The sequence below is a fragment of the Octopus bimaculoides genome, chromosome 4 (genome assembly GCF_001194135.2).
Source record: "Octopus bimaculoides isolate UCB-OBI-ISO-001 chromosome 4, ASM119413v2, whole genome shotgun sequence".
Lineage (NCBI taxonomy): Eukaryota > Metazoa > Mollusca > Cephalopoda > Octopoda > Octopodidae > Octopus > Octopus bimaculoides.
The window spans coordinates 24,147,963-24,171,545 of record NC_068984.1 but is presented as its reverse complement, the minus strand read 5'-3'; the positions used below and the strand labels follow the sequence as shown (position 1 = coordinate 24,171,545).

At 35.3% G+C, this 23,583-nt stretch overlaps 1 protein-coding gene across 9 annotated transcripts in view; it reads left to right on the top strand.

Annotated features, from left to right (window-relative positions):
* Positions 1-22,606, top strand: part of LOC106883075 (uncharacterized) — a 322,884-nt gene extending 300,278 nt beyond the window's left edge. For all 9 annotated transcript variants that reach the window (XM_052966955.1, XM_014933956.2, XM_052966956.1 and 6 more), the window contains 2 exons: positions 11,248-11,453; positions 20,880-22,606. In XM_052966955.1, the coding sequence (XP_052822915.1) occupies positions 11,248-11,453; positions 20,880-22,006 (1,333 nt within the window). In that variant the 3' untranslated portion in view covers positions 22,007-22,606. The remainder of the gene's footprint in view (positions 1-11,247; positions 11,454-20,879) is intronic.
* The last annotated feature ends 977 nt before the right edge of the window (positions 22,607-23,583 follow it).

The following is a 23,583-nucleotide window of genomic DNA, read 5'->3' as shown; positions in this document are numbered from 1 at the left end:
ATTCCTTTATTCCTTATCTGTTTCAGTCATTTGGCTGTGGCCATGCTGGAGCACCACCTTTAGTTGAACAAATCGACCCCAGGACTTATTCTTTGTAAGCCTAGTACTTATTCTATAGGTCTCTTATGCTGAACTGCTAAGTTACGGGGACGTAAACACTCCAACATCGGTTATCAATCGATGGTAGGGCAACAAATGCATACACATATATATATATATATATATATATATATATATACGATGTAGAAAGAGTTGTCCTGAAAATAAAAGTGTAAGAATTTACAGTGATCTTAAAGATATGCTCATCCATAATGTGAAAGAATATTGATGGAGCGTTCTTGTCAAAACCTCTGTAGAGTGTAAGCATAACAGGTCAAGCATAATGGTCTGAACAGAGAAAAATTGTGTGCAGAGAAATGGAAGTCAGTAAAATTTTAGCTGACCCTAACATGATATTAAAGAAAAAAGAAGAAAAAATATGATGCAAAACTAACGAGATGTTTGCAGTTATTCCACCCCAACTATAACTTTAGATTTATACCTATAATTATTGTGGCACTGGGATATGTATTTAACTGTTTCTGCACCACTCTTAAGAAGCTGGGTTTTACAAAATCAGAAGGGATTCAGCTATTTACAAAATTAGTAAGGAAACTGTGAAAACATGTGAAATATGTAGTAGGGTGATATGTGCACATATAGACTTAAAATAAATCTATATGTGTGTATAATATTCACAAATGTGTATACAAATGTTGAATGACTCTAGCAATAATATTTCATCTCAAAAGGACTTGTGTGTTAAAATCTCAGGGATTTGTTCAGTGTCAGTAGCTCATGGCTCACCAGACATAGTGTTTCAACTTGATTTGATCTCTTCAGTGAGGAATAACCTGCACATTCTGAGCTAAACTTCAAAATACTTGTTCTGAGATGAGATAGAAATCTGTAAACAACACATTTACTGATTTGTGTGAAAGTTATCCAGGCTAGTATTAAATTAATGTATTCACTTGAAACAGCCAAAAATAAATACCAGTATTTTTATCTGAGATAAGATATTAGAGCTCGTGCTGTTTCACATTTGTATGTACATTATAATATGTATACAAATGTGAAACAGCACTAGGTGTAATATCTTGTCTCAGAGAAACGTCTTAGAGAGACATGTAGACATGCAAATGTGTACATGTAGACATGCAAATGTGTACATGTAGACATGCAAATGTGTACATGTAGACATGCAAATGTGTACATGTACACATCCATAAGTCAAAACATGCAGGTCCACACAAGCAATGATGTACACGAATATGTACATACATATGCAGATATGTACATGACTATCTAGTTGATGTCTAAATTCAAATGAAAGAGCCTAGTTTCTGAGTTAGAAGCTGGCTCTTTCTGTATTAGTAAGAAATTTCAAAATTGAAACAAGAATATGCATATACAAGAGAGTGAGAGATTATGACAGTCAAGACGTTAAATTCATTTATAGCCTGAAGTCACTTGAATATTTTATTGCTTTACAGAATTCTTATAGAATTTAAAGTGGAGTCAAATTTTCTCTTGCATAAAAATATTCTGTTATCTTACAATGTTTCTTTCTTCTTTTTTTTTTTTCTCTCTCGTTATGTTAATATACCATATCAACATAACATTGTTCAGATCAATATTATATTGATTGATTTCACCACTTAATCATTCAGTTCAAGTGAGATTTTTATTTTGGTTAATAATCTATGTCCTATTTGAAGACGGCATTGACATTTCAGAAATCTTTTGTCTTTCTTTATTGCAACTCAGCTAAAGAGAATTTTAAAAGTTTTTAAAATATACATTTAAAAAATCTTATGACAGCAGTTTTAGGTGTTTTCCTAAATCAAAACACAGTAACAATAAGACATAAACATTTATACATGCTATTGTAATGTATGTCATCATGTTAAAGTTCTATCGACTTTCTCTGTATAATAATCATAAAGTTCATTCAGTTGACTGCATATCTTTCAAATCAACATTCTCCCAGACTTTACTTCAAGAATGTATATTTCCTCTAGTATCACTGGAAATTCTTTAACTCTTCGTTTCTTGAATTTCTTATTTAATATTACATCTGTTTGGCACAGTTCTTCTCATGACAAACTGTACCCCTCTGTGACACTCACTCTATTTTTATTAATTTAGTTCATCAGATAACATCATTCGCTGAGAAATGTTTCTACCCAAAACATTAGAATTTCCCTCTTCTTCATAACATACTAATTTGTTCCACTTTTGAACTATTTGTGCTCTCTAATTACCAGTGCAGACATTCATTAGATTTCTTGGATCTTACTGCTTTCTTTATCTATTTATTCCTTTGGTCTGATTAATAATTGTAATAATAGCAGTTATTATTGAGGAGTCATCATTAAACATAGTGATGAAACATGCTCATTAGTTAACAATTCCATTACAATATAACTAATTCACTATGACACATTATTAAGGACAAATCATGTAACTTTAGTTTGTGGATTTCATTTATCCAATGTTCATTTGTAAGATGGAACAGTTTGAAAGCAAGCTGTTGATTTAACCTGTTAGCATTCAGATTATTCTGTTACATGTAATGATTATTTATTCACATTGTTTTGAATTTATCACACATCTTGTAGCTTTGAGATTTCAATGATGTGATCATTTATTTTTAAATGGTCACATCATTTAAAAATAATATTATAGGGTAGATGAGAGGCTGGATTTGGCTAGTTTGAACGTAAAATGGGTAGAATATTTGTGCCAGATATGGCTGGTTTAAGTGGTAAAGGGCTAAGTCCAGCTTATGAATCAACCTGACCATCACCACAGCTAGCACCATGTTGAGTCAATGAGTGCAGCTCTACAATGTTTCTTGATCTCCTAAAAACAATAGTCAAATTTTCCTTAAATCACATGCTACCCATTTTATTAAAAGAAAAGCTACATTTGATGATGTAGTCGTATATGTCCTATGTATGGACAAATCATGAAATGGTCACTTTTGAAATGCTTTCAACCATAGGTCTGTTTGACCAGAGCTAAGCTGGGGTCAAACAACAACTGTAACCATACTGTCATCATTACTGTTGCCAGCATTGTTTTAATGTTTTCCATTTTCCTGCTTGCATGGCTCAGATAGAATTTGTTGAGGTAGATTTTCTATTTTCTGTACTCTTTCTGTCGCCAACCCTCATCTGTTTCCAAGTAAGGTGACATTTTCCCTTGGCTGGATATGTTTGATTGGAAGACTGGAAATGAATGACACTCCTTGTATGGTTGTGATGCTTGCTTACAATGTCAAGACAAGGCGATACATGCACATGCATGCACAGGTGCGCACACACACACACACACACACACAGAGAGGCTTCTTTCAGTTTCCATCTAACAAATCCGTTCATTAAGCTATAGTAAAAGGCATTTACTGAAGGTATTACTCTGTGGGACTGAACCTGATGCTATGTACATTGGAAACAAACTTCTTAACCACACAACCAAGCCTGCACTGTGTGTGCATGGCAGAGCAGTGGATCAGAACAGTTTGATTTAAATTTCATGTTTCTTAAAGTTTCAAAGCTTTGAAACTTTAAGTAGTATGGAATTTGAATCAAACTGTTCTGATCCATACATGTAACTCTCAATAAATGTGTTGAGTGCTCTTCTTTCGTTTGTCCACTCATTTGTATATATATATATGTGTGTGTATATATTCATATTTCTTGGTAGCTTTGTAATGTTTAGACATTCATTCAGTATGGAGGAGAAAAGTCAAGTTTCGACTTTCTCCCTTAATATAATTATATATATATACATATATAATTATTAATTTAATGTACATGTATGTGTGTATATATATATATAGCATGGAACATGGACATTAAATGATGATAATGATATATATATAGTGTTCTGTTATTAGAGGATCAACAAAAAAGTACTCCATACAGCAAGAGATAAATATCATTTAATATACAGTATTTAAATGAGTTACTATTATTTTCATGTTATTGAAACACAATAAATTGACAGATTTATATATCATTCTTTGTACCCCCAAGCAATCCTTCAGGTTCAGTTATACACCGGTCAATGATATCAAGCACTATGCTACATTCACATTTGGTACTTTGAAGCAGCTCATTGGACAAAATTATTGAGAGTTTAGTATCATACCTACAGACACATTGCAGTCTCTGTAACAGGATATGATTCCTTGACTGCTCAGTGGACACTCTGTAACCACTTTAAAATTGTGTTTTGTAAAATCACATCTTATTATAAAAGTGTTAAAATGGTTTCAAATTTTAGCACAAGGTCAGCAGCTTTTGGAGAGGGGTTAAGTCAGTTACATGAACCCCACCAACTGGTGCTTTTTAATTAACCCTGAAAGGATAAAAGGTAAAGTAATCTTGTTAGCATTTGAACTCAGAACATTAAGAACCAGAAAAAATGTTGCAAAGCATTTTTTTCTTATTTCTTTACTGCCCACAAGGGACTATACGCAGAGGGGACAAACAAGGACAGGCAAACGGATTAAGTCGATTATATCGACCCCAGTGCGTAACTGGTACTTATTTAATCGACCCCGAAAGGATGAAAGGCAAAGTCGACCTCTGCGGAATTTGAACTCAGAACGTAGTAGCAGACGAAATACCGCTAAGCATTTTGCCTGGCGTGCTAACGTTTCTGTCAGCTCGCCACATTTTTTTCTGACACCCTAATGACTCTGTTTGCCACCTTAGAAAGGTGTAATGGTTAAATGCCTTTCTGACCAGCAGAAATAGTACCTTGTACTGACTATGTGTATCCCAGTTTTAGAGGAGGTATACTGTATACCATAAAGGCAACTAAAGGTGTTGATGACAGCAAGGGTATCCAGTCATAATGCACTTCAGGAAACCTGAGAAAGCAAATGTAAAAGGATGATGATGATGATAACAGTAGTGGTAGTGGTGATGATGGTGATGGCAATGAGAATGACGATGGTGGTGGGTGATGTGGAGTAAAAAATGGTGATTAAAAAAGTTTCATTTTTGATCAGCAATTTAAAAGACTGAAATAATATTAGAAAATAAGATTTAAATGAGAAGGGTGTAAAATACATTTCTCTGATATTCAATAGTGAATTTTCTTTTTATTTATTTTCACCGTATTGACCTGTCTATTGTTACTGTGAATATTTAACCTTTGAGCATTAAATTCAGTCTGTCTTTCCCTTAACAGAATCTAATGAATATGATAGTAACTTTGTAATATGGTTATTATATTGTTACCACTGACATAATACCAAGCTTCATTTGTTTCTCACAACTTCATCTATCCTTTTATTCTGTTCACACATTTAAATTGGTAGTTAATTTCCGGAATCAATTACTGCAGTCACCATCCCCTGCTGGGTTGAAATAAACACCCCCATGTTTCCTCTAATTTCAGATGCAAACATTCTTTCCCATGTAGATGGAATCATAGCCTTGATTCTCCCATTCTTAAGTTACTGTACAAATTGTTGGCATTTATACATCATAGTTAAAACTCAGTTTATTTCCTTTCAATTCCTTTTGTGTACGTGTGTTTGTGCATGTGTGTGTGTGTTTCCTTGTGCATTTTATCTTGTCCATTTTATTTTATCTTTTATACAGCTTCCCAACACACTATATGTCACATGTGTTTCTATTAATTTGATGAAATCAGTCATGTTTTTGTTTTGTTGGGTTTTTTTTTTTTTGTTTCTTTAATGTCCACTTTTCTATGTTTGCATGGGTTGAACAAAGTTTTCTGGGGCAGACTTTTCAATGGCCAGACATGTTTCTGCAGAAGATTGGAAATGAGTGACATTTATGACAATCATGCAATGTCAAGATAAGGAGACACAAGCATATCCATCCATCCATCCAGACACACACACACATGCAACAAGATTCTTTCAGTTTCTGTCTACCAAATCCACTCAGTAGGTTTTGCTTGACCCAGGGCTATAGTAGAAGACACTTGCCTAAAGTGCCATACAGTTGGACTGAACCCCAAATCGTATGGTTTGGAAGAGAACTTCTTAACCACAGCAACACCTTTGCCTATTACAGCCACACCTGCACCTCTTTCAGTCACACCTGCACCTCTTTCAGTCACACCTGCACAGATTACAGCTATACCTCTGTCTATATTTTCTGCAATGATTTGTGCAAAATCATTGTGACAGGTGAAAATTTGTAATCCCACAAGTCCAATAACACAAACTCACTTTAAACATGTCTTGATTCATTAGTGAATCGAAATGTTTTTACTGTTATGCAATGAATCATTTCATTAGTGTTATAAATTGATAGAAAACTCAGGGTAAGATCAATCCGCTTGGGTGTAATCGGTTGTTTACGCACTTTTCTCTAAAACAAAAGCCTTGTCCCTTGCTGAAAGTAAACATTATTGGAATTATTAACTTTGATTAATTATGAAGTCTTCTTTGAGCAAAAAGTCAATATTTTAAAGATCTCTCTAGAGTTAAATTAAGATATTGTTTTAGAAATACATGTTTGAAGTTCAAGATTTAATGAGAATTTAAATGGATATCTTGAGTTAATTAATGTTTTCACAAAACATTGACAAAGCCTCATGAGATTCATACTTACTTCCAGTGTCTGTAGCGTTTTGGTTTATTATTATGTGAGAAAATTTGATTGTAGTATACTAAGCCAAAGGTCTTTAAGCTTTTCTACATCATGGAAACTATAAAGATGTTCTGGAATTTTGGTGAAGAAGTGAACACTTAATGCTTGACAAATCTTTTATTCTTTTACTTGTTTCAGTCACTAGACTGTGGCCAAGTTAGGGCACTACTCTGCGATATTTAGTCAAACAAATTGACTCCAGTAACTACTTTTTAGTTTTTTGCTGAACTACTAATTTATGGGATTGTAAACAGACCAACACCAGATGTTAAGCAGTGGGGTGGGGACAAACGCAAAGACACACACACATGCACGTGCGCGCGCACACACACACACATTCACACATATGTGTGTGTATATATATATATATATATATGTATGTATAAGGGTTTCCATGCAGTTTCAATCTACCAAATTCACTTGCAAGGCATCAATCAGCCCAGGGCTCTAGTAGAAGACACTTGCCTAAGTTGACATGCAATGGGACTGAACCTGAAACCATGTGGTTGCAAAGCAAGTTTCTTAATCATACAACCATAGCAATAAAATTAAATTTTTATTCATTGATGTGAATATGAAGCACCATAAATAATTAACAAAATTTTTTTTAAACCATAATTTCACTCCATTTAACTTTTTTGCTCAAAATTTTGTTGAACCCCAAGTTTTGATGGAAACCCAAAGTTCTTCAAAAAGACAATTTAAAAAACTTTTGCTCTTGCCTATGAAAGCATTCGTTTCCTTTTGCTTAATTTGGGTTTCTGCCACTGATTATTATTATTGGTGAGCTGGCAGAATCATTAGCACACCAGACAGAATGCTTAGCAGTATTTCTGCCATAGTCGACTTTGTCTTTCATTCTTTCGGGGTCGGTAAAATAAACCTCAGTTGAGCACTGGAGTGAATGTGATCAACTTACACCTTCCCCCAAAATTATTGGCCCTGTGCCAAAATTTGAAACCAATTATTTTTTAATTTTTTATTTGCTTCAGTCATTTGAGTACCACCTTTAGTCAAACAAATCAACCCCAGGACTTATTCTTTGTAAGCTTAGTACTTATTCTATCGGTTTCTTTTGTTGAACTGCTAAGTTATGGGGGATGTAAACACACCAACATCGGTTGTCAAGCGATAGTGGGGGGGGGGACAAACACAGACACAAATATATACACAGATATATATATATATATATGTGTGTCAGGCTTCTTTTAGTTTCTGTCTACCAGATCCACTTACAAGGTTTTGGTCAGCCCAAGACTATAGTAGAAGACACTTGCCCAAGGTGCTGCACAATGGGATGAGAACCCAGGACCATGTGGTTGGTAAGCAATCTACTTACCACACAGCCATGGGCACAGCTGGAAAATCTTTGCTCATAGATCTACTTTATAATGGCAAACCTGAAGTTAAATAGCAACAACTGCATCTCAGAAAATATATACTGGTATTTTTTAGATCTTCCTATATTGAGAACAGACAAGGGAATGGATATCTGATGTTAAGTTTTGAGTAGCTACAGGTTACTAGATGAAGAGTTTAGGAATCCATGCGGATGCAACTCTGAGAGATGATGAAAAAAGAGAAGATAAGTGAAGAAAAGGTCTAAGAAGGAGTGGCAGCATTAAATTTAAACATTTAGCAGAACAGAAACTATTTTGATTAAGTTAATGTTGACATACTTAATGAAGTATGCATAAAATATCTAATTAAAAATATTTATTTAGTGAAGAAAAGATAACATTAGTTTAATGACTAATATTATTTTAATTATTTTGAAAAGTACAGCAGAGTGAGTTTGTGTTTTAGTAATGTTAGAAGAGAGACAGAGGGCAGTGAGGTAACGTTTGAGAGGGTGTTGTGGTTATTATTTCATCATCTTGTCAGTCGGCTTTGCACAAATAAGTCAATGGTAAAGAAGTAGCATATGGAAACAAAAAAGCAAAAAGAAAATCATCTGATTGTTTCTCTAGCTGTGGTCATCCCACCTTTGTTACAAGTATATAGATGAGTTCAATGATAAGAATTAGCACCACCAATCACTGCAAATCTCATTCAGCTGTTAAAAAAAAAAAGAACACATTAGACAATGTAGTCATTGTCATCATCATTGTCATTTCATGTTTTCTTTTCCTGTTAGCATGGATTAGACAATTGAACAGGATTCAACAGGTTAGAGGATTGTGTCTCGCTCTAATGTCGGAGTTTTGCTATGGTTTCTATGGCCGTAATAACTCTTCCTAATGCCGACCTCTTCACAATGTACTTGGTGGTGTTCTTTAGTGGCACCAGCACCAGACTAGTTGGTTTCCTTTTGGCAAGGTTGAAAAGTCCTGTTCACCAGCCACTTGGCAGAGTAGACAGGATGCTTTTTCTTTTTAACACCAGGTCTAATGCGTTCCCCTTTGTAATTCACAAGAGCACTTCTCCTCCCCACAACACTCAAAAAGGAAAATAATGAAGAGAGCCTTTGATAAAAAATGACAAGATGGTCATTGCTGGAATGTCTTCAGTTCTGCTCAATCAGAACTAGCTTGGGTGTAAACAGCGACTGAATATTTCCTCTATGTTGACTTTTACATTATTCAGCTATAAACCTATTGGTTGCTATCAAATGACAAAATTCAACAAGAACATTTAAAAAAATCTATTTAAAGGCAAGGCCTATGATCCTTAATTGGATCTTTAAAACTAGTGGGAGGGAGGGCAGAAGGAATCCTTAAATCAAGGACCTGAGTTAAATACTTGTAAAGGGTAGACTTATCTAAAGACACTCGTGGAGCTAGGTGGGTGGTGGTGTTAAACTGGATGAGGGGTTAAGGTTAAGTCTACCACCCAATATTTATTTAATTTTCTCTTGGTATATGTTTTTGACTTATTTACTTCTTGCAGGGTATGAAAAATATATTTGATAAATGTATGGGTGTATGTTTTCAACAGGAAATAACCCCATGGAAACATGCAAAATTAAATAGGAGGGGTAACAGTGGTGAGATGGTTGAGTAGGTAAGACATTGGATTCCATAATCTTAGGTACTGAGTTCAAATCTGTTGCTGATATTGCATTGTTCTGTTTGGGGACAGAATAGTTTATTCTACATTTTTGTCACAGATCAGGGGTATGTAAATAGGCATTGATGACTAGCATTCTATCCAGGAGAGATTTATCTCTCATTTATTATACAGCATAAAACCAGAGTTAAGCAGAGGCCATTGTGCTTAGGAAGCTTTTTTTTTTTTTTTTTTTGTAAACTAGAAATAGAGAAATAAATTAATGTTTTTTGGATATCCTACCCAATTCACTGCTAGTGTATTTTCAGCTGCTGTGATGAATAAACAGTAGGAAATTGTTTGAGAAGAGACTTCGTTGCTATGCTACAAAGTTAGGCAAATTGGTCTCAAAGATCCTTTGTTTGCTTGAAAAACAGAGCACTATTTGGAGAATAGTGGAAATGGAAATTGAGGAAATGGGTGTTAATGATTAAGATAATTATCACCTCCTTCGCTGCTTCCTCCATCAGACCATCCCTACTCCACCCCTCACCATCATCCTGGTCATCATTGTAATCATTATCACCATCATCATCCATTTCTGTTCTTCGCTTTTGTATTGGCATTGGTTAGATGTGTCTGCTGCAAATCTTCTCATTCATTGCAACTTTGAATCATCTATAATTTCAGTTTTGACCTAACTTTTCTAAAATCTTTGTTGTATCCACTGCATGTAATTTTTATTACCAGTTTTTGGACCTTCTTCCAGCCTGCATCATGGGCCTTACCAATGTAAATTATCTCTCTCGTGACTCAACAACTTCCAAATTGCTAATATCCTTTATATTATTTATCATCACCTCATGGTATCTCTCTGTCACTCTAAGAATCTACTTTGACGAATCACCAGGCACTTTTATAAGGGTAGCTACAATGAAATCAGTTGGACTGATCTGAGTACTAATTTTATAAACCTTAAAGGAATAAAAAACAAAATTTACCACATCAGAATTTGAACTCAGCTTCATAAGGTTGTAAAACATCTAGTTGTATTTAACATTCCCAGCTACCTATCCACTTGAATATAATAATATAACTAAGAAAGCAACAAAATTGTTGACATGCTGGGTAAAATGCTGCTAAGCATTTTGTCTGTCCTTATGTTCTGAGTTCAAATGCCACTGAGGTCAACTTTTCCTTTCATTTTTTCAGAATCAATAAAATAAGTACTAGCTGAGTACTGGGGTTGACTTGGCCTCTTCCTTGAAGCTGCTGGCCTTGTGCCAAAATCTGAAACCAATATAACTTAGAAGGTCATTATTTAGGAGTAATGGTGGCTGGCAACACAATAAGATTTGAAAAGAAAATAATTTCCTGTGTTACACATGTAGTATCAAAGTAGTCTAACACCTGATTCCAACATTTGATTGCAGCTATTTTGTTTTAGACACATTGCTAATGTCCTTCATTAAGATATGATTATTATGTAATGTTCATAAGACTGTTAGCAAAGAATGATTATGATTTCACAATTTTATATTTTGTTTCTTTTTGTTTATTTCTTCTTTAGACGCGAGAAGTGGGCCCGTGATCGCCATCGACAGCATCAACGTGGAGGTCAGCTCAGAATGGGAGCTGATGAAAGCAAAGCTGGTAGATATGACTTGATGGGAGCCAGTGCTGTTGTCGGGAACATGAGGAGGATGGCAGAGCAAGCGCAGCCATGGGCGCTGTTACATCAGTGCTCATTAGAACAGTGGAAATGTGGACATGCAGGTAACAAGTAATTTAAATCTTACATATAATTTCACTGAAAACTTTATTAATGATTTTTAAAATTGTAAAGCATTATACTTTATACTGTCAATTATCATCATAGCTCATATGTCCTTTATTTAGTTGCAGCCATTTTAGCATAGATTTACAAATATATTCCTCTTCTTTCTTGTCTCATTGAATAAACTCCTATATTTTTTTAAAAAAGACACCCACCACTTCCAACTCTGAGGTGAGTAATCTTAGACAAATTCCACATAAAAAGCACCTGTACTGGCACCACATGAAGAGTTACCCATGCTGGCACCACTTAAAAAGCACCCATGCCAGTGCCACATAAAAAAGCACCCATTCTGGTGCCACATAGAAAGCTCTTGCCCATCTATGTCTCATTAAACCAACAGAGGAACCTGTGCATTGTTGCTTGACCTGCTAGATACAGCAACAAATCTCCCTCAAATTATACCTTACCATCTTTAAAAAAAAAAAGACAAAGAAAACAGGAAGATGCATAGAAAAAAGTAGCCTTAAATACACTCGACCTGAAAATAAGGATGGTCACAGTTGGAAAGTCTTTGATCACAGGTCAGCTTAACAACTTATCTTTGTTATCTAGGATTGATAGTTTCCTCTCAGACTGCTTCATTGCATGTATGTCAATGGTACTCTCTTCAACAACACAGCCTATTATCTCTGTTCTTTTTCAGAGTTTATTATGTTCCCCATACTCCTCCTTCTCTACATCACTTAACTAGTATTGCTAAACAAGCATAACATTATGAAGATGATATCACATCTAACTCCTTGATAACATTTTGGCACTCATCTCTCATCCAACTACAGTCTAGACACTCCACACAAGACATATGTTCCAATGAGTATACAGCAATGACATCCTTTAATAAAAATCTTCCATTGAGTATACAACAATGATATCCTTTAACAAAATCAAAATTGTTACTACACATCACTTGGAAATATACTTACAATATCATACACTCCTTTTTTTCTCAACAACACATGAACTAGAACTATCACAGATGTCTTCATATTTGCTAGACATCTCAATGGCCAATGACCTCTCATTGCTGCCTTGTATTTATCACATAATCAAAACTTCATCTCAAAGTTAGGATGTCACTTTGTAACAGAAACTACTTCATCTCTGAACAGCTGTTGTCTCTAAACTAGGGAAGATTTTACACTTCACATTAAAGTGTCATTAACAAATTTGGGAGGAACCAGCTGTTACACACTTAAATATCTGAGACAACATCTAAAGCAACTCTTACATGTTGATTCTTTTCTCAGTTTCTTGTACCATTATTATTACTCTAAAAGTTCTTCCATAGCATCACTTGAAAACTCTGCTTCAATTACTTTAGCCAAGCCTTTTATTTCCAGAATGTCAATACTCTGGGACTCTCTCTGTACCTGTATTTTCCTACAACCATACACAGGTAGTATTCAGGCTGAACATAAATTACTTCAGCCTCATCAAATCTTGGAGAGTCCATAAAGGCTATGAACACTGCCCATCCATCTCATATAAATATCTACAGCTTCTACACTGTGTGTGTGTGCGCGCGCGTGCGTGTGTGTGCAGTTAGTCATAATAAAAATGCTACTTTCATCTTCCTTGTGTATGTGTAAGTGTTAATTTAAGATTATTATTTTGACCCTTTTGATACCAATCCACCTTAGGTCAACCCTGGTTCTGTGATATAAACTTCACATTTCAAAGTGATCTGTGATCTAAATTAAAACCTTCCATCAAAATTTCAAGTAGGGTATCAAGGGAAGGGAGGGGGCACCACAGAAATGGTAAATGGTTTACAGCACAAAAGAAATCACTTGCTAAAATAATATTTGGGATGCCTTTATCTATACTAAGTATAGTTTCAGATGTGTTACCTAAGATTAATTTTGAAGACCTGATCAAAGACTTTGCAATTCAAAAAAGTAGGAGGAAACTTTTCAAATATAAATTAAGTGGACGTATACAAAAATAAACATTATTTTCCCTCTCACTGTCTTTTTTCATGCCGGTGGCACATAAAAGCACCCACTACACTCTCGGAGTGGTTGGCGTTAGGAAGGGCATCCAGCTGTAGAAACTCTGCCAGATCAGATTGGAGCCTGGTGCAGCCATCTGGTTCGCTAGTCCTCTGTCAAATCGTCCAACCCATGCTAGCATGGAAGGCAGACGTTAAACTATGATGATGATGATGGTGATGATGATATATAGTTGATAAGGGGTTAAGAATCCATACAAATCAAAGGTTATAGCTAAAAAGTAAAGGTGGAAACAGCAACAAAGTACGTTTAAAGATTTTTTTATATATTTCTTAAATCAAGTGACTTTTATCACAAAACAGGCTTGGTATTTCATTTGAAATGTAGTTATGAAAGGATTAAAGATGTAGTATATTTATATATATTTATATGAAGATTTAGTTTCAAATTGTTCCTTACAATGTCATTCTGTTTTAGCATATTCAGTTTATAATATAAGGATCATAAGGAAAAACATGGATATATTTTCCCTTCGTATTCATTTTTCACCCTCCAGTGAAGAGCTGCATGTGCGCATGCGTCAGCCCATAACCTCCTGCCTCATAGCCAACTGTCACATGCGCTGGTTTGGGCACGTCATCCACCTCCCGCCAGGTCATCTACCAGGACCTCATTCTTGTTCATTGCTGCAGCTGTGGGCTGGAAGAGGCCCCACAACAGGTTCTGCACCATATGGCTAGATGTAATTAAGGAAGACTTCCAGAGGCTTGATATCATCTTGGTAAATGTAGAGGGCCTGGCATAGAACCGCCAGTGATGGAGGGCATTGGTGGACCTGCTTGGCTTTACACACAATGATAATTGTTAGCTGGGACTGCTAACCTGGGATGACCCAGCCTTATCAAACAAGAGCATGAGGTGCATAGCACTAGAAGTGGTGCATAGCACTAGAATTTTCAACTTGATTCAAATACAACAGACTACTCCAAATCATTGTTTGAGTATCTGCATTAGTGAAGTCAAGAACAGCTAGTTTGTACTGGTGTTGCATCATATTAGTTGTAATAATGAATTCAAACCAAATCGTGATATTTTGAAATCATTTAATATGTTTGTTTCAGGTTTGCATAATATATAATTGGAAATGCATCCATTATGTAAAACTTCTTCAGTTGAGGTTTACATATTGGATGTATTTCCTATTATATATTATGCAAACTAGAGAAAAAAACAGGTTAAATGATTTCAAAATGTCACTATTCAGTTTGACTTCATTATAACAACTAATATATGTATGTATGTATGTATGTATGTATGTATATATATATATGTATGTGTATATGTATAAAAAAAAAGTTAGAGTCACTTCAACATTTAAATTTGATTTGTGTCAAAATTTTTTTGTCACTTTGAAACCACGACTTCTTCATTGACAAAACTTCATTTAGCACAAAGTTTTGTCAGTGAACAGGTTGCAGTTTCAAAGCGAAGAAAATATTTTGACACAAATTAAATTTGAATGTTGAAGTGAATCTAACAGTCTTTTGTGTGTTTTTAAATAGCTTATAAACACCTTCCATGCTGCAATTCGTTTTGTTTCAGCACACAATCTCAGATCAAGTCACTTGCTATGCAAGTACATCTCCGTAATATATATGTATAGTTAAAAAATAAAAGTGGAAACAGCACAAAAGTATGTTTAACCCTTTAGCATTCAGATTATTCTGTCAAATGTAATGCTTATTTATTCACATTGTTTTGAATTAATCAAGCATTATTACGTATCTACGAAATTTTAATGATGTGATTGTTTATTTTTAGAATGACATTGTAGGGTAGGTGTGAAAGGCCAGTTCTGGCTGGTTTGAACATAAGACAAGGTAGAACATTTGAGCCAGAGATGGCTGGCTTAAATGCTGACGAGTTAAAGATTTTTTGTATATTTCTTACATTGAGTGACTTTTATAAAATATTACCAGTTTTCATGTGTATGTCCATCATATCATCATCATCATCATCATCATCATTGTTTAACATCCGCTTTCCATGCTAGCATGGGTTGGACGATTTGACTGAGGACTGGTGAAACCAGATGGCTACACCAGGCTCCAATCTGATTTGGCAGAGTTTCTACAGCTGGATGCCCTTCCTAATGCCAACCACTCCGAGAGTGTAGTGGGTACTTTTACATGCCACCGGCACGAAGGCCAGTCAGGCGGTACTGGCAACGACCACGCTCGAAATGGTGTATTTTACGTGCCACCTGCACAGGTGCCAGTCCAGCAGTACTGGCAACGATCTCGCTCGAATGTCTTTTCACGTGCCAGGGAGGCGACGTTGGTAACGATCATGTTCAAATGGTGTTATTTACATGCCACCGGCACGGAAGCCAGACAGCTGGTGCTCTGGCAACAATCACGCTCGGACGGTGCTCTTAGTGCTCCACAAGAAAAAATTAGAAATTAACAATTTATTGTTATATTTTGTGCATAGTTCAGAACATGAGTGAAATTTCATCTTAGAGTCTCTTATTATATATGTTATCTATGTAGGGTACTGGAATGGAGTTCTAGGGGTCAAGTGTCAGGAATTCTATTGTATTGAAAAGAATTCGTTTGAATTGAATAGCAGATTTCTGTTCAGGATATGGTCAGCTCTGTGCTTGTGTATGTATTGTTTTGTGGAAGGAATTTTTTTGTGTTAAAACATTTTATATGTCTTTTTTATTCAGAAAATGGCCAGCTGCATGTATATATTGTGCTAAATATATACATGCATCATTGGGGTCCAGAATTTTATTATAATTGAGTGGCAAGTTCCTTTTCTATTGAGAAAATGGTCAGTTGTGTGTATATATTGTGTTAAATGGATCTTAAGGGTGGTCAGCAATTTTATTGAAAGGGTTTGGAAGGAATCATTTTCCGTTTTCTTTGTGGTGTGCACGTGTGTGTGTGTGCTTAGTTTTTTGAGAATATGCTGTTTTGTGTGTGCGTGTGTTTTTATTGAATTGAATAGTGAAATTCTTTTCCATCTGTGTTTGCAACTGAGATATCTAGAAAGGCAAGTTCCTTGGGGTTAAAATCCATTGTGAATTGGATGTTGTTGCTTAGGCTGAGAAAATAGAAATGGACATATTCTATAAACCCACAGACTCCCAAGCAGTATCTTTTGTTCACATCATGTCACCCAAAAGACATGAAATTGAACATTCCCTTTAACTTAGCAAAGTGAATATGTACAATAGTATCAGGCCCATCTCAGCATGAAAAGACTGGATGAACTGAAGAACATACACATTCAAAGAGCATTCTCACTCGGCAAAAACAGCATTTTATTGCTGCCAATAAAACAACAAATTCCCAAAAGCCAAAACAAAATATTCCCAAAAAACGAAACACACACACACATAGCACAAAGAAGAAAAGATTATTCCTTCCAAGCCCTTTCAATAAAATTGCTGACCACCCTTTAAATGCATTTAACACAATATATATACACAGCTGACCACATTCTTAGTAGATAAAGAATTTGCTGTTCAATTCAATAAACTTCTTGACACCACCACCCCTGCCCGAAATTTGTTTAACACAACATATACATGCACTCATACATCTTGTATATATATATGTATATACCTTTGGAAATACTACTGACCGAGACCTTTGGAAATGTGCTGTGCGTGAGAAGACCCGGCAAGCCAAGTGAGATCGTTGCCAGTGCCCTTGGACTGGCTCTTGTGTGGGTGGCACATGGGATGCACCATTTTGAGCATGGCCGTTGCCAGTACCGCCTGACTGGCCTTCATAGGATTTTCGAGCGAGATCGTTGCCAGTGCCCCTGGACTGGCTCTTGTGCGGGTGGCACATAAAAGACACCATTTTGAGCGTGGCCGTTGCCAGTACCACCTGACTGGCCCTCGTGCGGGTGACACGTAAAAGCACCCACTACACTCTCTGAGTGGTTGGCGTTAGGAAGGGCATCCAGCTGTAGAAACTCTGCCAAATTAGATTGGAGCCTGGTGTTGCCATCCGGTTTCACCAGTCCTCAGTCAAATCGTCCAACCCATGCTAGCATGGAAAGCGGACGTTAAATGATGATGATGATGATATATATATAAATGTATATATTTGTGAGAGTTCCTAGAGATAAAATAATTTCTTATAAGAAACACACTTAATCTAATAAATATATCAAGCAGCTGCAGAAAGCCAGAGGGATAACAGCACAGTGAATGAATGATATGAATGTAATTACATACAAGATGCATGACTGATTAAAGATTATGCATGTCTGCATAACGAACACACAAGGATCAAACCACAAAATCAAGATGAACGAATTTATAAACAAACAAAGCAAAAAACAGAGAAGATATTTTATTCTCTTTTCTATTTTATTCCCTTTTGATACCAACCTGCCTGAAACCAAAATTTTAATCTCATATTTAAATTAAAACCTTGCATCAGAAATTTTTATGTAACAGTCTTTTTGTTTTGTGCCAAACACTAACTTAATAATGTAAAACTTATTTTACTAAATCCCTCCAAATACTTGATTATTTTCAAAATTAATTAAAATATTGGTTATGTATTTTATATGAAATTTGGTTATGAAAGGGTTAAAGATGCAGTATATTTACATATATATATATAAAGAGGTAGTATCAAATTGTTCCTTTCAGTGTTATTTTGTTTTAGCGTATTCAGTTTATAATATAAAGATCATAACAAAAAACATGGGTACTCTTTCCCTACACAGCCATTTTTCACCCTGCAAGAGAGGGGGAAAAAAATTTCTGACTTGGTTGGCCCTTTAGCAATCAAACTGGCCATATCCAGCCAAAATATTCTACTTGTTTTATGTTCAAACTAACCAGATCCAGTCTCTTTAACCTACCCTACAATGTCGTTTTAAAAATAAACTGACACATCATTTAACTTGCAAAGCTATGAGATAATGCATGATTAATTCAAAGCAATGTGACTTAATAAGCATTACATTTGACAGAGTAACCTGATCGCTAAAGGGTTAAAACTAGAGAGAAAAAAACTTAGAAGTGATTCTCTCCCTTTAAGCACAGAATCTCTCTCTTTCACTCTCTCTCCCCCTCCCTCCCTCTCTCACTGCCATGATAGCAGCCTCCAGAAGAACAGAAAACACCTTCCTTATATATCATAGAATTAAAATTCCAAGATAATGATTCCTTTGAAGTATGTGTTACTATATTGTCAGTGGCTGTGTGATGTGCAGATTAGGAATTCCAAAGGCATTCCTATAGGGTTATTGTGTTTGTTCTTATTACCATTTTGAAACTTTTATTATAATCGCTTATAGGGCTTTGTGACCTGACTTTTTTTTGCTAATGCAACAGGGTAGGTTGAAGTGACAGGAGGAAAATAGTGAATGAGAAATATTTTGATAATCAGTGTCATGAGAGCTGATATGATGATATAATTAATATACTGGAAGATTACTGACCTCGAGAGACTCACAGATAACTGTCTGTGTTGATAAAAGGCCTGCTTATCAACTTAAGGCTTAATGGTCTGTATCATGATACTCATAATATAGTGTCTCTGGAAAAAGAATCTCTTAATTTGACATGACCTAGTACGCTTAGTTGTAAATTAGGTTGTAGATGTTGCTGTTTAGCCTCAAGTTATCTTCAAGTTAGTCACAGAATGATCAAAGACATTCCAACCATAACCAGCCTTTCTTTGTTAAATCATAGTGTACAAGCCAATATAACCTTGCATTTTTCGTAGGATATGATTTGAGGAAGATTTGATGGGTGTTTCTAGCAGATTGCAGAAACATATAGATGTGCCTTCATTGGTCGTTATAGCTAGTGACCTATAATTAAAAGCATTCTGATCATAACCATCCTGTCTTTTGTGGAGTATATATGGTTACATTATCCACTGCTCTACATACCCCATGATGGTTAGGTATGATTTTTGTGAAATTTGACTGCTATTTCTAGCAGATCAAATAACCACATAAAGGCTCCTTTTTGTTTTTACTTACTTTTTTACTCGTTTACTTGTTTCAGTCATTTGACTGTGGCCATGCTGGAGCACTGCTTTAGTCGAGCAAATTGACCCCAGCAGTTATTCTTTGTAAGCTTGGTACTTATTCTATCGGTCTCTTTTGCCGAACCGCTAAGTTACGGGGACAAACACAGACAAGCAAACACATACATACATATATATATGTATATTTACGACGTGCTTCTTTCAGTTTCCGTCTACCAAATCCACTCACAAGGCTTTGGTCGGCCCAAGGCAATAGTAGAAGACACTTGCCCAAAGTGCCACACAGTGGGACTGAACCTGGAACCATGTGGTTCGTAAGCAAGCTACTTACCACACAGCCACTCCTACGCTTTTTTTGTATTAATTAGGTAACATAGGATACTACAGTTCACCCAAATTTAAAGATGAGAGTGAGTGTTTAACTATCTCGCTCTCTTATATAACTATAAATCTATTGGCATTCTAGCCACTTCCTGTGAGTTAAAGACTGACCATTCACTGAGTTCACAATGGCTCTCTCTACTAGACACTGCCAGGACCATTGGAGTGTGTTTGTGTAAAACAAAGGTTGGTTACTAAGAGATTAATGAAATGTATGCAGAAGAGAGGACTACACAAGTTTAAACATGTGATTGTGAGAGAATAGAGCTTATTAAGCGAAAAGTAGTTGAGATTTGAGGATGATAGTCTCCCATAAAAATGGTAGATTGAGGGAGAGTTGGTAGGTGGTAGTTTGGTCAGACCTGAGAATACTAGACTTCAAATATGAAATGATTGAAGGCTTCTTAGTGGTAGTAATTCAGTTATGTTGTTGTTTAGCCCAAGGTCAGGCACTGATTGAGTAGACCTACTATCAAGCTTCATCATCATCATCATCATCACCACCATCATCATTAAGGTGGCAAACTGGCAGAACCATTAGCATGCCAGGTGAAATGCTTAGTGGTATTTCATTCTCAGTTCAGATTCTGTCAAGGTTGGATTTGATTTTCATCTTCTCAGGGTCAATGAAATAAGTACCAGTCAAGTACTGGGGGTCAATGTAATCAGCTAGGCCCCCTCCCACAGAATTTCAGGTCTTGTGCCAATAGTAGAAAGGTTTATTATTATTATTATTGTTGCATGTCTTTTGTATAGTGTTTCACATATTACATGTTTTTTCATTACGTATTATGTGTTTCGCCAGTCCTCAGCCAAATCGTCCAACCCATGCTAACATGGAAAACGGACGTTAAACGATGATGATGATGATGTATTATGTGTAAGAAACATTTCTTTTATCAGTTTCTCTTTATATTGTTTAATGAATTTTTGTTTTCTTTTTATATATAATTTAAAGTTATTAATGGAAGTTTAATGTTTCTGTCTATTTCAGAAGCCACTGGTTTTGGTGACTCCCTTCTAACATGTGATGGCTTGGTTTTTAAGGACTGTAGTCCCGCTTTCTGCACAAGTCGACAAGGGATCATTGATATAAACAAAAGTAACTCGTTTTTCAGTTTTCGACGCAGAAGCAAATTTATCAAAATGGCAGAACATTTCGAGTACAACCATATTCCTGCCCAGTTGTCTTCGATTCAAAATTTCCATGTCAAAAGTGTATTATGTTACCATGACAACTTAGTCATCCTTCATCTTGTGCAGAATATGATGACTCAATTTGGAGTCATAGATTTGAGTATTAATAAATTTCTTGGACATTTCGGTAAACAGAATGTGGAATTTGTGAATGAAGCTTTATGGGGTGAACTGAGTTCCGATGACTCAACATGTTTGATAAAATTTCCGAATCTCCGTGGAGACAACAGTGCATCTGTCTTTCAGCTTTACAACATTAAAACCAAACAGCTGATTAGTGAAGTTAGTTTACCTTACAGTCACTCTTTATTTGCATTTGATCCTAGATTTGGAAACCTCCGTCTTGCTGTAACTAGCTTCAGACGTGATGAAGATAACTCACTTAGTCTAGTTCGAACAGACATCTGGGAAACTGTGTCATTCAACACACAAATCGATGTTTTCCGTGATATGCAGCGACTGAAATTGAAAAACCTGGTGTACTCAAAAGACGGCTTGCTGATATTTGCAATAATGATGACAGGTGGCTGTTTTTGTCGTGAGAAAAAAAGTCGCAAATATAATGCCCTTACAATGGCTGTTTACGTATTTGACGGAGATACTTCACAAACACTATATTGTATCCAGTATATTAGATTTATATGTGGTCTGCATTCATGTCCTGTTAATTTTATGCCTGTTTTTTCTAACTGTGGTGATCGCATGGCCCTGGTTCTTAATGTGCCAGATTCTTCGACAGATCATATCCATGTTTACAAGCTTCCCAACAAAGGTAACCTTCAGAACCGTTGCCGTACAAGAATTTTACAATACTTTTCTCCAGAAATGATTCCTCGTCTGCCATTACCTCAAAAACTTTTGGACTATTTACAATTCAAACCAGAATATGTTCAGCCCCCACCTCTAGTGTGTTCCAGATCTTAAATACTTTCGAATAACAAAACAGTACAGAAATTTAAAATAAAATAAAAAACAAAAACAAAAAAAAAACAAGATGAATAGATGAGGAATGGAAATTCAAATGGAAGAAGATAAAAGGGACTTTTATAAATGTGCAAAAACACTCAAGGAACAATCATATTTTTTTTTAATTTCGAAAAATGTTTACTTTGTATTCACAGATATATTTATGTGATGTGATGTAAATGATACATCCCTGATGAGGTATGGGATTTATCAATTATGTCTTAAGTACATGTGATATATATATGATCTATGAGATATTTTGAAATGATATATGGGATTTATCTACATACATGACACAACACCAACACAATATACACACATACATGGGATAAACCACACTGACACTACAAAGGATTTATCTAAATAGTATATCTAAATATACTTTAGTAATATTCATGTGAAATACCAAATATGATGATGAATTTTAAAAACCTTGATATACGTTGGGTAAGTGTGAAAATGTCTTTTCTGGTCAGTTTATTGATTTATACTAAAAAAATATGATGTGGAAGATATTTTCATGATATATATCTATATATATATATAAGAATGAATACACATGCATTTCTGCATGCACACACTCACACACAAAAACACACACTTCTGAAGCATACATATTTACATGCATACATGCTTCAATAAATAAGTACATCGATGTATATATATATAATAATATACCAACATACATAAACATATTACAATATACAGATACTTATGCACACTTACATTAATACATATTTGCATGCATACATACATAATTCTGTGAGAATCCATGGGATACACTTGAAATCTCGGTGAATGAAAATTAGATATGTCTATACAAACGTCATGTGCTTTGCTTTAAAGAAACTCCTTGGGTGCAAAATTTTTGCATGGAACCAATCAATGAATTTTAGCAAATAAATACAGGAAAGCAAATCAAAATTACTTTAATAAGTCAACCTAGTCCTCCTCCACAACCCCCAATCCCAAATTTAAATCTTCTCCTTAAAATTTGATTTATACCTATTTTCGTAGGGTTCCGGTGCTCGTCCCTGTTTCGGTACAACCAAATTACTCAAGACAATGATATCGTTGTTATGCTACTTTAAGCCTTAACATTAATACACGCACACTTCAAAATTCTCTCTTTCTCTCTCTCTTTCCACCCCCTGCATACATACACATACACACCAAAGTCCAAATGTTAAAACCATAATGTTTTAATTTATTGGAAAGTACCAGGTGAAGAAAGTTAATATATATCTGGTATATAAACCATATTTAAAAAAGTACAAAACAAGCAACAATGTTACTGAGTTTCAAAAAAAAATACTAAGTTATCAGGTGTTCAATGTATGTTTGTGTGGCAAGTGTGATATAAAATGGAGCACCACTCCTTTGTTTAGATAAATTTTCAGTAAATACAAATAGGAGTTGTTGGTGTTATTCTAGTTTTCTTTGCCTTGTTTTAATTAAGGTCTTTGATTCAGTTTCGGCATATACTTTCGACTAGTCTTTCAGTCTTCCCCTCACTAACCATAACCCTCTCAAGT